General features: G+C 42.4%; 1 protein-coding gene across 6 annotated transcripts in view; it reads right to left on the reverse strand.

Moving 5' to 3' along the window:
* Positions 1–271: 271 nt before the first annotated feature.
* RMDN2 (regulator of microtubule dynamics 2) overlaps positions 272–17,199 on the reverse strand; it is a 77,357-nt gene continuing 60,429 nt past the window's right edge. For all 6 annotated transcript variants that reach the window (XM_047853837.1, XM_047853838.1, XM_047853836.1 and 3 more), the window contains 3 exons: positions 11,672–11,725; positions 11,503–11,583; positions 272–644 (listed from right to left, as the gene is read on the reverse strand). In XM_047853837.1, the coding sequence (XP_047709793.1) occupies positions 591–644; positions 11,503–11,583; positions 11,672–11,725 (189 nt within the window). In that variant the 3' untranslated portion in view covers positions 272–590. The remainder of the gene's footprint in view (positions 645–11,502; positions 11,584–11,671; positions 11,726–17,199) is intronic.

Here is a 17,199-nt window from a genome sequence, read left to right on the forward strand (position 1 = left end):
GATGCTTAACTGACTGAGCCACCCAGGCACCCCGGATATTTCTTGAAAGAAAAGAAATCCTTGCTAATTTAATATTAAAACATTACCTTACTGTAATTGCATTCACATTTCTGATTACTGGTTACAATATATTTACTCTTTTGTTTTTCCTCTTCTGTCAACAATGTGTTCATGACCTCTGCCTATTTTTTTTTTCCGTTTTTCATTCGCATTAATGAAATTTTGTTTTGCCAAGTCTCCACTGAAACATTAATCAGACACTCACTAGAGGTCATTTTATTGAATTGATTTAAATATTTTATTTAAAGAAATATTCTGAAGACTATAGTTTATTGGTAGGAAAAATAGAAATCATACGTGTTCAAAGATCATTTTGTACTGACATGATGCGAAATCGACTTCTCCAAGTAACATTATTAGTTTCGCAGTGATACTAGTGGAATGCATGCTGCAGAAACATGGTTTTACCTTCAAATCTGAGCACGTTACCCTTACATCAGAAAAGAAAAAGGGATAATAAAAAACGCCACTTGGATTAGTTCAAAGTTTAGTAGACCACATCTGATTTGTTGAAGAGTGAGTTCTTTTATTTACCTCTTCAAGGAAGTGCTTATTTTTTTCACTTCTTTCTGTGCATCTTTGTCCTATAAAGAAAATACAAATACACAATGAAATTTCACACATTTATCCTGCTACTCTAGCTACTTTGAAACAATCTTTGGTTGAGCGAGGGGATACTTTGTGAGGGACCATTGCAAGGAAACTACAGATTTCTGAGATCCAGGCAGGATTCAGATCTCCGAGACCATGTGTAATGCAGAGAGCTACTCCCAGGCTGTTCCCCCACCAGGTCTGGAGGGGTGGGATACCGGAAGAAGAGATCCTTCAGTGTAAGCTGACATATTGGCCCTCACCACTGTGTTAATGGTAACATTGATTTTTTTTTTTTCTTCAGTTGTATGATGTGGAAGAAGTCCTAGCCTCAGCAGCAGGATTGGAAGAAATTGGAGATTCCACTGCAAGATCCAGGCTAGCTATACATTTCATCACTGACGTCATCAAGTAGTTTATATTAAAGGTGAAAAACCATATAATATGTTTTCTACATGGTCTAATATATTCCACTTGTTATTTCTTTAAAACAAGAGTGGAGGTTAGAAACAGTGGCAATAAATTTAGATGGCAGGGTACTCCTATGCACTTTTGCATTTAACATTTATTGAATACCTAATTAGAAAGAATTTAAGGGATGTAACAAATTAAAACAAATAGATGAGAACAAATGAACAACACAATATTTGGAAGTGGCTGTTAGATTAAACAAACAAACAAACCTGGAAGTTCTTCAATAGTTTTTTTTTTTTTTTTCAACATTTATTTATTTTTGGGACAGAGAGAGACAGAGCATGAACGGGGGAGGGGCAGAGAGAGAGGGAGACACAGAATCGGAAACAGGCTCCAGGCTCTGAGCCGTCAGCCCAGAGCCTGACGCGGGGCTCGAACTCACGGACCGCGAGATCGTGACCTGGCTGAAGTCGGACGCTTAACCGACTGCGCCACCCAGGCGCCCCAGTTCTTCAATAGTTTTAATCATAACGTAGTGTCTGGTCAATCAGATGTCTACCTACTAGCAAATCAGTATTTTTTCAAGGTTGTGAGAAACTATGATTAATGAATTTAGGGGATTAATGCATTATTTAAAATAACGTATAAAAAATACGTTTATCTTGGTAATTCATGTTTATCTTGGTAACCCTGGGGATAGTTCAGTGCCTGGCACCGATAAGTCCCTCAATAGGATACCTATTAGCAGTAACATTCCCATTAATCGATGTTTAGGGATCAATTTCTTACAGAATAATGACATAAGCGAGAGAATCATTTCAACTCGATGCCTAAAGGAATGAACGTGCACAAACCAGAAGGAAAGATTTAAAATTAAGATCACAGCTTGGCAATATGTGTCCTCGCGCACCCCCACCCCCCCACCCCAATTCAACTGGCAGTGAACGCGCTCACCGCACACCCACAGCCACACCCGCACACACAACACCCCTCCCGTTGTACCTTGTTCCCGGGGCTTCCATCCAAGCATTTTATTTATTTATTTGTTACGTGCAGGTTTTTTAGCTCAAAACGCCAGCTAACGCCGCTACCCCCAAACACGCTTTCCTCTGTTATTGCCCCAAATGTCTGCCCTTCCCACCATCAACCCTCATTGGGTACTCCCCCCAATACCACCCTCCTTGAGCCAACCTCCCACTTTTCCTCTTTTTCTCACACATGTCTACAGAGCTCCCTGGCACTCCTGTTAGGGGACTTGTTTTGAAGTCATTTTTGTATAGCCAGCAATGCATTTGCTGAGAATATATTTTGGGGGTAGAGGATAATTGTCCTCTGCCATTTCTTATAGCTGTTAATCTCCTGGTCACTCTCCTTTTACATTTGTTTTTTGTGACTTTGGCACCTGGGTCACCCTCCATGCCAAGGTCTGCCATCGCTGTTGGAGACATCCTAGTCCCCATGGACCGTGGATCCCACCTTCCTGGAGTTAGCCTCCTCACCTCTGATGCCCTCCCCCATCACCCTGGTGAGCGGACCCTGGGCTTTGTCATGACCTACAACTGCCCTACCTCTGAAATAGGCGTCCTGCCCTCTGAACACAACTGCCCATCTTTTCGTGTCATTTATCCAATTACTCTCAATAACAGTAATTTTTCAACTTCCACAGATTTATTAAGAGATTTTCTTTCCTTCTTGTTCTCTGCCAGCCTTCTCCTGCTTTGACTTATTTTTTTGTTTGTTTTGCCTTGACTTGTTTTCTACCCACTTTAGACTCTATATCCAGCGACCTTTGAACTAAAAGACAAAAGCCCTTTCCCCCTCTGTGGCACCTGCCCTGGGTCTCTACAAACCCCCAAGTCCACAAACCCATCAACTTTTCTATTGAGTTGGCAACAAAAAAAGAGAACCCTGATGCGCTCCGGATGCCTTTCTGACCTCCTCAGGGCCTCCCTTATTCTACCAATTATCTCCTCGCTCCTTGGTCGTTCTTGAATCCTTCCTCCTTTGCGGACCTTCTCGTCATTTAAATATGCTCCCCTATTTCCCATCTAAAAAAACACAAGGATTTCTCACCTCTGGCACCACTTCTCCTCTCTTCCCCATCAAATTGTTGGAAGTGCATCTACCAGCACCGACCGCGTCGTCTCAGTGCTCTGCACGGTCTCTGCGGCTATCGTTCCACTGACAACAGTCTGGGTTAAGATCACCAGTGACACAGACATCATTGAACTCAGCTCATTCCAGTCCTGACTTCTCCAGGGTTTCTGACAGAGGTGACCACTTCCACCATCCTTTGGCTTCTGAGGCCCTGTCTCGTGGGGTCACTTCTGCTGGTCTCCCTTGTAGCTTCCTTTTCCTCCTCCCCTTCCATTATGCTGCTGTTTCTCAAAGCTGATCCTCTGCCTGCTGCCTTTCAAACACTACATAACTTCACTGGGTGACCTCTGCTACCTTGTGGCTTCAGACATCATGTATGTGGCAAATATAAAATCAGTTTATGGATTTGAAAATCTCACAAACTCAAAGTGTCTATACCTGAGCTCACCTTCTCTACCAAATCTGGTTCTCCAATGCTCCCCGGGTCCTTAAAGGGTACCTCCATCTACCCTGGTCCGTTTCTAAAGCCAGGAACCCCCATCTCATTCTTGAGTCCTCCAACTTCTAGATATTCAATTTCTAAGTCTTGTCGAGAACACCAGCCACAAATCCATTAAGTCTGTGTATCTCCATTCACTGCTCACTGCCATCATCTTAGTCGGCATCACCGGCTCAGGTCTGTGCTACTTGTGCTAGTTACTCAAATGCTACTCCTTCTTCTAGTTTTGCTTCCCTCCAAGCCAAGTCAGTCCCCACAGGGTAGCCAGTGTGCCCACCCCAAAATCTCATTTGTCACTTGTTGCTTAAGACCCTGTAATGGTTTTTCCCTGCCTTTAAGAAAAAGACACAAGGCTCTCATCTCTTCTTTCCCTCTCGTGCCCAGCATTTCAGCCATATTGTTATTTGATTCGATGCTTTTAGGCCTATTTTTCCATTCCAGGCCTTTGTCTGTTTTTAGTGTTTCATAAAATAGGGCATGTCTGCTACCTGCATCAGTTATCACCTGAGATAATGTGAATTACTTACAAAGTGTGTGTTTAATTGTCCAGGTCTCCATTCGCCCTTGCCATGTAGATAACATATTTCAACACTAATATCATCATTAGAACACATTATTTTGCGTTCTACATTTTTTTTTCAGTTACATTAAAAGTTGTTTTCTGATTGAACAAAGTTTTTGGAAATATGTTGAGAGCTGCAAAAAGAATAGAAGCTGATCAGCTTTCGACAGTGATGTAATAAAGGAAAAATGGCCCCAATACTCAGCATAACGTTTCATTATTTTTTTAAAGACAAATACCAATGCGTTAGATTTTTTACCAACAACTTTTATTAATCTACTGAGGAGAGGTTATCTTACTGCCTATTACAGCTTACAAATTCTGCATTCAACATTTCCAAGAATGCATCACGGTACATCTTTCTACTACATTTATTTTCAGTGATATGTCATTTGCCAAAAGTCTAAATTATAGACTGAATTGTGTTCTAAAGGGTTCTTGATAGTTTCGTTTTCCAGTATGAGTTTTCTTATATAAATTGTAGATAAAGGCATTTCTACTTTGACTTGAAGCCTGGGAGACTTCCCAGTGTGAGCATTTTAAGGCTGACTAAGGTATATGTGATCACGGAAGTCTTTCCTTCCATCATGATACTGAGAGTGTCCTATACAGTGACAATCCTCACATGTCCTGTAATGTTGCTCTACGAGGAAAGGGGTTCTCATGTTCATTTCATTGAATTGCTTCTCTAACATGAATCATCTAGTATTTCCCAAATGGCTTCCTCCTCCTGGTAAAGACTTGCTCCCTTCCTGCTTGGTTTGCTCAGTGTTCTGTGCATTTGAAGCCTTGAGCTTTGGCTGAAGGTGACAGAGTTTCTCCCCTGTGGGAACTCTTGTGTCTATAAAGGTTAAAGCTGAGGCTGAAGGTTCTTCTCCATTCATTACATTTATAGGGTTTCGCTCCGGCGTGTATTCTCATGATGGCTAAGGTTAGAACATCAGCTAAGGGCTTTACCACATAGATGACATTGGTGTAGTTTCTCTGCCGTGTGAATTCACTCAGGCTGTTTCAAGGATGAGTCGTTACTGGAGGCATTTCTGCTCTGATTATAGGCAAAGGGTTTTCCTCCTGTGTGAATTCTCTGCTGTGAACAGAAGTTAGCTCTCGGGCTGAAGCGTGTGCCACGTTCGTTACATTGGTAGGGTTTCTTTCCAGTTAACACATGCTGGATCACTTGAGCAGTGGGTATTTCCCCATTCTCAAAGAGCTCCTCTCCAGTGTGAAATCTCAGCTACTAACAGGGACAGGAGAGGATGTGAAAGGCCTGCCTGCATCCACTCGTCTATTCATTTTTCTACATACGAATTCTATGCTATTCCTTCAACAATGGTCTCCAAATAAAGTCTCTGCCGCATTGGTTACACTCACATGGTATGATACTCTCCTCCGTGTAAGCGTTTTTCTTCATAGCATGTCAACTGCACAGGCATCTGATCAATTCTGAGGGCTTCACTATGTTTCAAGCACTCGATATATTGTCCACATTTGCTCAAATGTCATCTTCTAAGGACTCAGGTTATGGTTTTGAATTCAGGGTATTCCTTCCTTCTCCAGATTCACACTATCCAAACCTTTCTGCTGAAGCAGCATACTTTCTCTCCATTGAAAACACTGCAGTTTCAAATTCCGGGGATACAAGGCTGCTCACATGCATGAATCTAGGCCCTGGAGCCCAAGGGCTGACACTCTCAATACCAAGTGCAGTGTGACGAGCTTAGGGCTCCCTGGGACATAAGATGTGTCACAAGTAACTGTCATGCCAGGAAGAGGTTACAAGTGCCACAAGAAAGAGGCACATGAGGGAAAATATATCAATACTCTCCGCCAAAGGCTTTGGATAAGTAAGAGAGAGACTTACTTATATTAAATGGTTACATTCCTGGCATGTGCGTGATGATTATCAAACATCAACCTGACTAGACTGAGTGCTGGGTAAGAATGACTGAACCCAGACTGATGCCGTGTCACCATTTATTTTAAGAATATTATTAAAGGAGGTCTAAGAGCGACGCCTGGGTAGCTCAGTTGGTTAAGCATCCAACTCCTGCTTTGGGCTCAGGTCATGATCTCACAGTTGTGAGATTGAGCCCCATGTAGGGCTCTGCAAGAACATGGAGCTTGCTTGGGATTCTCTCTTTCTCTCTCTCTCTCAAAATAAATAAAATAAACATCAAAAAAAAAGAGGTCTAAGAAACTTCTTTAAGGTGTTTTTAAGATCAACCTAAGAAATATAAGCAAGGCCATTATATATCAAGAAAGCTTAACAAGTAATATATTTTGGACTGCCAATAAAAGGTTAGAACCCAAAAAGTGGAAATAGGGGGTTGTAAACAGAGTAATAGTCCCTGCCTGCAACTCATGAAAATGTCTCTTCAGAGAGTAGGTAAAGTGTGTCCCTTCTTTAGTGGCCTTATTCATTTCCTTTTTAAAAAATACTTATTTTTTTATGTTTTATTTTTTATATTTGAGAGAGAGACAGAGAGACAGAGAGAAATTAGGGGAGGGGCAGAGAGACAGAGGCAGAATCTAAAGCAGGCTCCAGGCTCTGAGCTGTCAGCACAGAGCCTGACGCAGGGCTCAAACTCATGAACTGTGAGATCATGACCTGAGCCGAAGTTGGATGCTTAACCGACTGAATCACCCAAGAGCTCCCCAAAATATTTATTTTTGAGAGAGAGAGAGAGCTCAAGCAGGGGAGGGACGGAGAGAGAGGGAGACAGGATCCAAAGCGGGTTCCACGCTGATAGCAGAGAGCCTGATGTGGGGCTTGAACCCATGAACTGTGAGATCATGACCTAAGCCAAAGTTGGACCCTTAACCAACTGAGCCATCCAGGCACCCCTAATTTCTTTTAAAATGCACCAGGAAGAATGAATTCTCCAGGCCCAGAAAATAAGTTCAAACCAGAAATAAACAGGCAAATAAGAATTTCTAACAAATGAGACCGTGGGCAATATTGCTGGGTTTCAGTAACTGACCCTACTCATACTCTGAGCTGTAGCATTCCCTTAGCTGGAAGGCAGGCTGAACATCTGTGGACTAATTATAGCTTATAAACTTATCTGAGAAACCAATCTCTTAATTAAAAAAAAAATCAAATATGAGGGACGCCTGGGTGGCTCAGTCGGTTGAGCCTCTGACTTTGGCTCAGGTCATGATCTGTGGTCCATGGGTTCGATCCCCGTGTCGGGCCCTGTGCTGACAGCTCGGAGCCTGGAGCCTGCTTCGGATTCTGTGTCTCCCTCTCTCTGCCCCTCCCCCGCTCATGCTCTGTCTTTGTCTCTCAACAATAAATGTTAAAAAAAAATCAAATATGAGGTCTTAATTAAGACAGAAGATTAAAAGCACGATTAGGATTTTATTACTAAGAGTGGTTACTAATGAGAGGGATGATTCTCCATTTATATGACAGGATGGAAATAACAGCCCAGGATTTTAAACAACAGGTTAACTTTAAAGCCAACTACACAACTTGTTAGCCAGGAAGACATGTTCTTTACATTGAACACTCCCGGAGTCCTTCTCTTCCTGACACTGTTCCCGGTATAGTTTATTTCCTATCCTACAAGAGTTTGTCTTAGAAGAGCAATTAATGTCACTTCAAAATGTGACAACAATTTCAAAACAGTTTTTTTCTTTACCAAATTAGCACATCCCTCGCCATAAAACAAAAGAATACATAATGCTTCCTGCACCGAACTTTGGCAGCCTGCCCCAGGTCAGTAACTTGGATACTTTGTCCAGGCAAACAACTCCCAGGCTGCCAGAGTGGTCATGATTTCCTTCATCAAGCATTCTCACACTGCCTTCGACACAGGAATCCTTTTTCAGTTTAAAAGTGGAACGTTTCTGGGGCTCCTGGGTGGCTCAGTTGGTTGAGCGTCTGACTCCCATTTTCGGCTCAGGTCATGATCTCATGTTTTGTGGGTTCGAGCCCCACGTCAGGCTCTAAGCTGACAGCATACAGCCTGCTTGGGTTTCTCTCTCTCCCTCTCTCTGTCTGCCCCTCCCCCATTTGTGCTGTCTCTGTCTCTCTCAAAATAAGTAAATAAACTTAAAAAAAATTGTTAAAGTGGAACGCTTCTCAGGACCCGAGATGACCTTCCTAGAGTCAAGAAAAGGCCACGTGAATAATAAAATACTGTAGTTTCAAGTTCTGGGGATGTAAAGTTGCTCACATGCAGGAATCTGGGCCCTAGAGCCCAAGGGCTGACACTCCCAATATCAAGTGCAGTGTGGTGAGCTCAGAGCTCCCTGGAAGGGGCAGAAGACATCACAAACGACTCCAATGTCAGGAAGAGGTTACAAGTGCCATGAGAAAGAAGCAGGTATGCCAGGCAGGTTCACATGACAGAGGGAAAACTGATGGTTGGGTTGCCTTCACTGTTATTAGTGGCTCTGCTGGACATTTTGGAAATGAACAGACTTGTCAGCAAAATCACTAATGGGGTGGGTATATTTCAATCTGGAAAAACTTACAGAGATAGGGGGACTACAGATAACTCTCCTCAGTCTATTTTCTAATTGAAAAAAAATTGATATTCCTGACATTACATTTACTACTCGAAACAAAACAACAAAACAAAACAAAACAAAACCTCCTAGAAAATATAAATGGAAACATCATTGGAAAAATAAGTAACGCAGGAAATACTTATTAATGCTATTTTGCTTATTACCTAAATATTTCCACAGTGCCCAGCTTTTTATTTTTATGCTATGAGTCTTCTGATTTTTCCTATCAGTACTTATGGGTGCTTATTACATGCCAGGCATGGTAGTTAGCACTGGGAATAGAGGGGTGAATGAAACACACTTAGCTGTGACTTTCCTGGAAGAATCACACAAACAATTATACAACCACAAACCGTGCTAGATGATGTGAAGGAAAAGTACGAGGTACTTTCTTGCCTGGGAGTGGCAAGGAAGTCCTTCCTAAAGAAATGACATTTATGGTGAGGCCTGAAGGGTGAGTAGGAATAAAGCAGGGGAAGGGAGTGGAGGGCTTGGGTGGGAGTGTTTCAGGAAGAGGCAAGAACAGGTCCTGAGGGTGTGAAGCAGGGAAAGGCATAGTGCAGAGGTGGGGGGAGTGGGCAACAGAGATCAGAGCCTTGAAGGACATGCTAAACATTTAGGACTTTATCCCCAAAGCAAAGGGTTTCAAGTAAGAAGTGACATATTGAGGTTTACTCAATCTGTTCCTTTGCTGCTACTGAGAGCCAAGAATGGCCTGGCGGAAGGAAGAAAGCCAAAAGACCAGTGGGAAGCTCGCACGTCGTAGTTCTGGTGAACTCGGGTGGTTTCCTGCTTGGAGCGGTAGCAGTCGAGTGAGAGGGCAGTTGGCTAGCTCAAGGCATGCTTTAGAAGAGGAAGACTGAGATTTGGTGAGTGGGTGGATGTCTGAGTCGGGGGCTGAGGGAGATGATTCCCAACTGATGGACGGATGTGCCATTTACTAGAGAGGAAGTTGGAAAAGACCAGATCCAAAGGCCCAATGATGAGTTAAGTTTGAGATGTCTGTGAAACATCTCGGTACAGATGTCAAGTAGGAAGTTGGATACTCAGGTCTTAGGGCTCAGAAGGGAGGTCTAGAGATACGAATTTGAGGACTCCTGGCAGGTAGATAGCATCCAAAGCCATGGACCATAGGTTTGTGGGGCAGGAAGGAGGAGAGAGGAGAGGAAAGGAACGGAGGGGAGGAGAGCGGAAGGGAGGCGAGGAGAGGGGAGACTTAGAGACCAAGGACCAAACCCTGGGGGGGGGGGGGTCATTGATATTTAGCCCTTGTGTGACAGCTCTGGATATTGTGCACAACTATTTGCACGTGAAACCAGGTATTATGCCTCACTATCATACTGTATGCTAATCTCAAATTCTAAAAAGAACGCAAAGACCCTCAGTTTTAAATGACTGCATATAACCTGAAACATCATTCAGGACAGATGGAAAAGTTGGTAGGGTCCCCACCACCTCTATGGAGCAAGCAACCAGAGGGACAAAATCTGTTTTCTGCCCAAACAATTGCACAAAGCGTCTTCCGGAGAAGTGCCGCTCCTGAGCCTAGGCTGTTGTGCGCCTCGACCAAGTGAGGGATCGGAGTGAGAAGGCCAATCAACCCCACAGGAAACCCCAAACGTAAGCCGTCCAAGACCTTGCGCGGGTGGTTGCCAGCAAGGCCCAGTGAGGCCTGAGCAGCCCTGTTTAAAGACAGAGGCATCCCTGAACCCTGAAGTTCCCGGCAGGTCTTATTACGCTCCCCCCTTTCTTCCTTGTTTCCCAGGACTGCGCTGAACACCCCTGCCCCTCCCCCTCCAGACAAACAAATCTCCGCTTTTCCACCTCTGTGCCTTTGTTCACCGCCTGCGAGGCACTTCACTCTCACCTCCACCTTACGTACACTCTCAAAGTCCACCTCTGATGCTACCGGATCTCTTCCAGGTGAAAAGAATTTCTCCCTTTCCACTATTTCCATCACCAGTTATTTGCACCTCTCTGAGCGCTTCAGGCTTTCCACCCTGGGCTACAGTTACTTGGGTATATGGCTTATATTCTCCCCCAGGCTGTGAGCTGCTAGAGAGCTGTGGGCGTGTCTATATTTGAGGTTCACAACAACCATCGGAGCCGGTTTTGCTTCCGCGGAGAAGACAAGGGATGCTCCTTTCTGAGGCATTTCTTTCTGCTGTGATTCAGAGGACGGTAATGTGCGGCGGTGGGAGAAGGGAGCAGGAAAACACTGATCTATTTCCTTGTATTCCTACAATACCAATATACGGCTCACAGCAACACAGACTGGGCCATTAACTCTGAAATTCCTAAAACAGAGCACATCCAGAATCCTGAAATAGTGAATAAAAGGGCAAGAAGCAACAGGATAGTTTCTTCTTCGTTAGCGGTAGGCATTCAAAGACCAAGAAAATGTCAATGCATCATTTTTAAGCTTCTTCACGGTAGAGGATAACCACACCCTACTGTGAGCAGGAGACTGAAGACGGCAGACCCCTGGATGGTCTTCTTGCGGTCTAATGGTTAACAAGCATCAGTATATTTTAACTGCTAGCCCATGATTTGTGTGTCCCTTAAAGAGACAGGGAGTCTGCTGGTGAAGGGTTACCCACAGCAATTCTAAAAACTTCACAGCACATGTTCAATCCCAGTGAAATCCCAAATGTTTTAGTATGGAAGAAAAATCCAGATGCATCTAAGCCAGCTGTTCCTACCTGGAGCTAGAAAAGTACTGGTGACAATAACAGCCTTCGCTGTCCCTGTTGGGACTTACCTCTTTGGTAACACAAGGGAGCAATACTGCCAAATTACAAAACTTCACAGCATCATCTGTTTGTTCAAGATCGATGTAACACTAGAAATGAAAAGTCGACAATGTGAAAGGGAATCCCATTTTTATGTAATGCATTCAAAGTGATCTTAAAACAAGTGGTCTTCCTTACCTTGGCCAAGAACAAGTAATTGGACTTAGAAAAACCAGGGTGTAGTTCTTCAACCTGATTTTAAGAGAGAACAGAAAAAAGAATAAATGGGGCAATATTATAACAACCAGCAAAGAATCAGATATTAACCAAGTTGTCTGAAAAATTTAGATTGGTTGTATTACATCTGACTCGTTTGATCAATTCAAGTATGGTGGAAATACAGCTTTTGAGATTATCCATTAAAATGAGATTATTATTGGGGCGCCTGGGTGACTCAGTTGGTTAAGTGTCCGACTTCGGCTCGGGGCATGATCTCACAGTTCGTGGGTTCGAGCCCCACGTCGGGCTCTGTGCTGACAGCTCGGAGCCTGGAGCCTGCTTCGGATTCTGTGTCTCCCTCTTTCTCTGCCCCTCCCACACTCATGTTCTGTCTCTCTCTGTCTCAGAAATAAATAAACATTAAAAAAATGAGATTATTATTATTATGCTCATAGAGCTTATGAAACAATGAGATCCTTTAAGATTTCAGGATTCCTTTGTATAACCTATCCTTTCTCTTTTTTTCTTTTCGAAGACAGAAACAATTGGCGATACATTCTCCCAAGACAAATCCTATACAATTTAGTCTATTTAGGAGACGATTAGAGGATGATAGGTATCCCATGACAAACATCCTCCACCACGTTAGTATTTGATTTCTTATGATTTCAACACATCCCACGGGCTGAATAATATCTAAAGTCCATCGCGTCAAGTATTTTTGAAGAAAAGACAGACCCGGGAAACAACTAGTCCAAGTAGCAGACCTACTTACAAATTTTAGTAAGTGGGTATTATGAAGGCACTTTACTAAACTCTTATGCACATCTACTAAACTTTTTTTAAATGTTTATTTGTTTTTGAGAGGGAGAGAGAGAGAGACAGAGAGAGAGAATGTGAGCAGGGGAGGAGCAAGAGAGAGAGGGAGACACAGAATCCAAAGCAGGCTCCAGGCTCTGAGCTGTCAGCACAGAGCCCAGTGCGGGGGTTCGAACTCACAAACCGCAAGACCATGACCTGAGCTGAAGTCGGATGCTTAACTGACTGAGCCACCCAGGCACCCCACACATCTACTAAACTTTTATGCATCAGTTCCCTTTCTATATCTCTGGTGAATAAGAATTCTTGCAGGCGCCTGGCATTGTTATTAGAGAGCACTTCTTAGAACCTAAGTCAATCTTCGGTCAGCTGCTGCTGTATTAAGGGCCAATGCAAATAAGCTCCCAATCTGACCTTGGAACCCAACCCAGAAACACGTAGAACCCAAGCGAAGAAGGTTACTTTTTTTTTAATGCTTATTATTTATTTTGAGAGAGAGACAGAGAAGGGGGAGGGACAGAGAGAGAGAGAGAGGGAAAGAGAGAATCCCAAGCAGACTCCGTGCTGTCAGTGCAAAGCCCAATATAAGGCTTGAACCCATGAACTGTGAGCTCACAACCTGAGCCGAAACCAAGAGTTGGATGCTTAACTTCCTCCAGGAGCCCCAAGGTTACTTTAAAAAATTTACAAAGATATGCATGTTTTACAAGATACAAGTGATACGAACATTTCCAAAACTAAAAAGTGAGTGCTTCTTTGTTCTGACTTTATTTTCAATTTCAATCTCATCTCTCAGGGGTAACCACTATCAACAGTTTGACATGAATCTTACCAGACCCTTTATCAAGAATACACAAGTAAAAAAAAAAATTCACTTTGGAAAAAAATGAATATGGGACCATTTCTGTATATCGGTCCAAAACTTTTTTTCCCACAACATATCACAGACACATTTCTGTGTTTGCATACACAGCTCTACCTCGTTCCTAAGAGGTGTATTTCATATTACACACATGCTGTAATTAAATTAAGCATTCTTTATTACACATTTAGACATTTTTTTACTGTTACCAATAATGATCGGTGAAATACTTTCTCCTGTATACTTGTGTACAAGTGTGATTATGTCTGTAGAAGAGATTCCTGGAAGTTGAATTGCTGAGTCAAAGGATACATGCATTTTAAAGATGGATACTATTGGGTGGATCTAAGACTTAGGGGGCTGAGGAGTTCACATCTTTGGTAAAGGGCATATACTCTACAAAACCCAAAAGGGAAGGATCCTAGGATAAAGTGTCTTGGGCTGGAGAGTCAAACTGGGTGTTTATTCTTTAGGACCGAGTAGATGAACAGTGTGTGGATCTGGCCAAGAACTTGCTAGTGAAACAGCAAGGCTGCCAACAGATGGGAGGACACTGTCAAGTTCAATCCTAGCCACAGCCTGGAAAAGCCTAGAGAGCCACCCATGGTATTGATGAGTTCTGGTTCTGCTGGTTCTCTCTTGTCCAATCATTTCCATCTCTACTCTTCAAGTCTACTAAGTGCATTTTTTAAGTCTCTCTAAAAGGAAGGCTTTGATTAAACTTTGTTCAGTTGCACCTTCTTCTACGTCCAGTAGTTGCCCAGCTCTGTCCAAAACCTGTTCATAAAACTTGCTTCAACATATGAGAATAAGCAGCTTATTTCTTTTTTTAGTTAATTAATTATTTTTTAAATTTACATAAAAGTTAAGCTATAGCGCAACAATGATTTCAGGAGTAGATTCCTTAATGCCCCTTACCCATTTTGCCCATTTCCCCCTCTCACAACCCTCTGCTTGTTATCTATATTTAAGAGTCTCTTATGTTTTGTCCCCTCCCTGGTTTTATATTATTTTTGCTTCCCTTCCCTTATGTTCATCTGTTCTGTGTCGTAAAGTCCTCATATGAGTGAAGTCATATGATATTTGTCTTTCTCTGACTAATTTTGCTTAGCATAATACTCTCTAGTTCCATCCACATAGTTGCAAATGGAAAGATCATTCTTTTTGATTGCCGAGTAATACTCCATTGTATATATATATATACCACATCTTCTTTATCCATTCATCCGTCAATGGACATTTGGGCTCTTTCCATACTTTGGCTATTGTTGATAGTGCTGCTACATATATAGGGGTGCATGTGCCCCTTCGAAACAGCACACCTGTATCCCTTGGATAGATACCTAGTAGTGCAATTGGTGGACCATAGAGTAATTCTATTTTTAATTTTTTGAGGAACCTCCATACTGTTTTCCCGAGTGGGTGTACCAGTTTGCATTCCTACCAGCAGTGCAAAAGAGATCCTCTTTCTCCGCATCTGTTGTTGCCCGAGTTGTTCATGTTAGCCATTCTGACAGGTGTGAGGTGGTATCTCATTATGGTTTTGATTTGTATTTCCAGGATGATGAGTGATGTTGAACATTTCTTTTATGTGTCTGTCTGCCATCTGGATGTCTTCTTTGGAGAAGTGTCTATTCATGTCTTTTGCCCATTTCTTCACTGGATTTTTTTGGGGGGGGGCGGTGTTGAGTTTGATAAGTTCTTTATAGATTTAGTATACTAACCCTTTATCTACTATGTCATTTGCAAATACCTTCTTCCATTCCATTGGTTGCCTTTTAGTTTTGCTGATTGTGTCCTTCGCCGTGCAGAACCTTTTTATTTTGATGAGGTCCCAATAGTTCAATTTTGCTTTTGTTTCCCTTGCCTCCAGAGACGTGCTGAGTAAGAAATTGCTGCTGCCGAGGTCAAAGAGGTTTTTGCCTGCTCTCTCATCTAGGATTTTGATGGCTTCCTCTCTTACATTTAGGTCTTTCATCTATTTTGAGTTTATTTTTGTATATGGTGTAAGAAAGTGGTCCAGGTTCAATCTTCTGCATGTCGCTGTCCAGTTTTCCCAACATGATTTGTTGAAAAGACTGTCCTTATTCCATTGGATAGTCTTTCTTACTTTGTCAAAGAGTAGTTGGCCATATGTTTGTGGGTCCATTTCTGGGTTTTCTATTCTGTTCCATTGATCTCAGTGTCTGTTTTTGTGCCAGTACCATACTGTCTTGATGATTACAGCTTCGTAATAAAGCTTGAAGTCCGGGGGTGTGATGCCTCCAGCTTCGGTTTTCTTTTTCAAGATTGCTTTGGCTCTTTGGGGTCTTTTCTGGTTCCATACAAATTTTAGGATTGTTTGCTCTAGCTCTGTGAAGAATGCTGGTGTTATTTTGATAGGGATTGCTTATTTCTTTAATATTGGCATCTTAATCCTGCATATATACCTTAGCACTTATGTGTAATTAGCCATCCTGATTATAAATCAGAACATCTCTTTCTTTTTGTGCTCATGGTTAAAAAAAAAAGAAGAAGCCACCAAAGGTACATAGGCTACTAACAACACCAACTTCCTAAAATGGAGCAGATTCTAACTTTTTACCAAAGGGCTTCCCTAAATAACAAGGAAGGTAGTTATTTAGGTAAGTACCTAATGCTCAGTAGAATGTTCTAGTTAAGAAGCAGTTCCTAGCTAGGCTCTTAGAACACCCTATAATAATACCTGGCAGAGAATATTGTAGCTATTTACTTGGTCTTGGCTGTACAAGTTCCCTGGAGACAGGAGCTACATTGGTCATTTCTGCATTCCCTACATTTGCCATGCTGGTACTACGTATGTGCTTAATAAACATTACTGAATAAGCTAGCATTGTTTTAAAAACATCTCATAAACTCAAGCCATAGCCCTCCACCATATCAGGGCATAGAAGAAGGCTCTGCAGGTGGTAAAACCACTCAGGGAGATCCAGAGGTCTTATGTTGCAAAGAGTGAGTGAGATCAGGGCCGTCCGTCTATCCCCCAACACTGCCACACCTGTTATCTACTACACACACCCAGGCACTGATTCCAGGCTCTCAACCACGCCATGGGCTGCACAGGAATAGCTCTGAGAGCTTTGAAAACACTGATCAGGTTTTAAAAACACTTCGTTGTGATCCAATAATTCCTAGGTACTTACCAAAGAAAATTAAAAACATGTCTACACAAAAGCTTGCATACGAATGTTCATTGAAGCTTTATTAATAATAGCCCCAAATTGGACACAACGCAAATGTCCACCAATGGGCAAATGCATAAGCAGACTGTGGTATATCCACAAAATGGAATATTACAAGGCAGTAAAAAGGAACTATGGATATACCGATGAAATGAATGAACCTCAAAACATTGTGCTGAGCAAAGGAAGCCAGATACACAAAGTAAAAGCTCAATGATTCCATTTATATAAACTTCTAGAATAGGTCAAAAAAATAGAAAAGCAGATCAGTGGTTGCCTGGGGCAGGGGCTGAGGGAAATTGACAGCAGAGGGGCAAAGAGAACTCTTGAAAGTGATGGAAATGTTCTAAATCTTAAAATGGTGGTGGTTACCTGAGTGTATTAATTTGCCAAGCTTCAATGAACTTCACACTTAAAATGGGTGCATTTTATTGAATATAAACTATATCTTAATATATTCAAAGATTCTGAAATAATTAGTCTGGGTCATGGTCTGGGCTGGCATTTTTTTTTCAAAGTTCACCCACTTATTATTTGAGAGAGAGAAAGAGAGCGAGCAAGTTGGGGAGGGGCAGAGAGAGAGGGAGAGAGAATCCCAGACAGGCTCTGTGCTGACAGTGTGGACT

The sequence above is a fragment of the Prionailurus viverrinus genome, chromosome A3 (assembly GCF_022837055.1).
Source record: "Prionailurus viverrinus isolate Anna chromosome A3, UM_Priviv_1.0, whole genome shotgun sequence".
Classification (NCBI taxonomy): domain Eukaryota; kingdom Metazoa; phylum Chordata; class Mammalia; order Carnivora; family Felidae; genus Prionailurus; species Prionailurus viverrinus.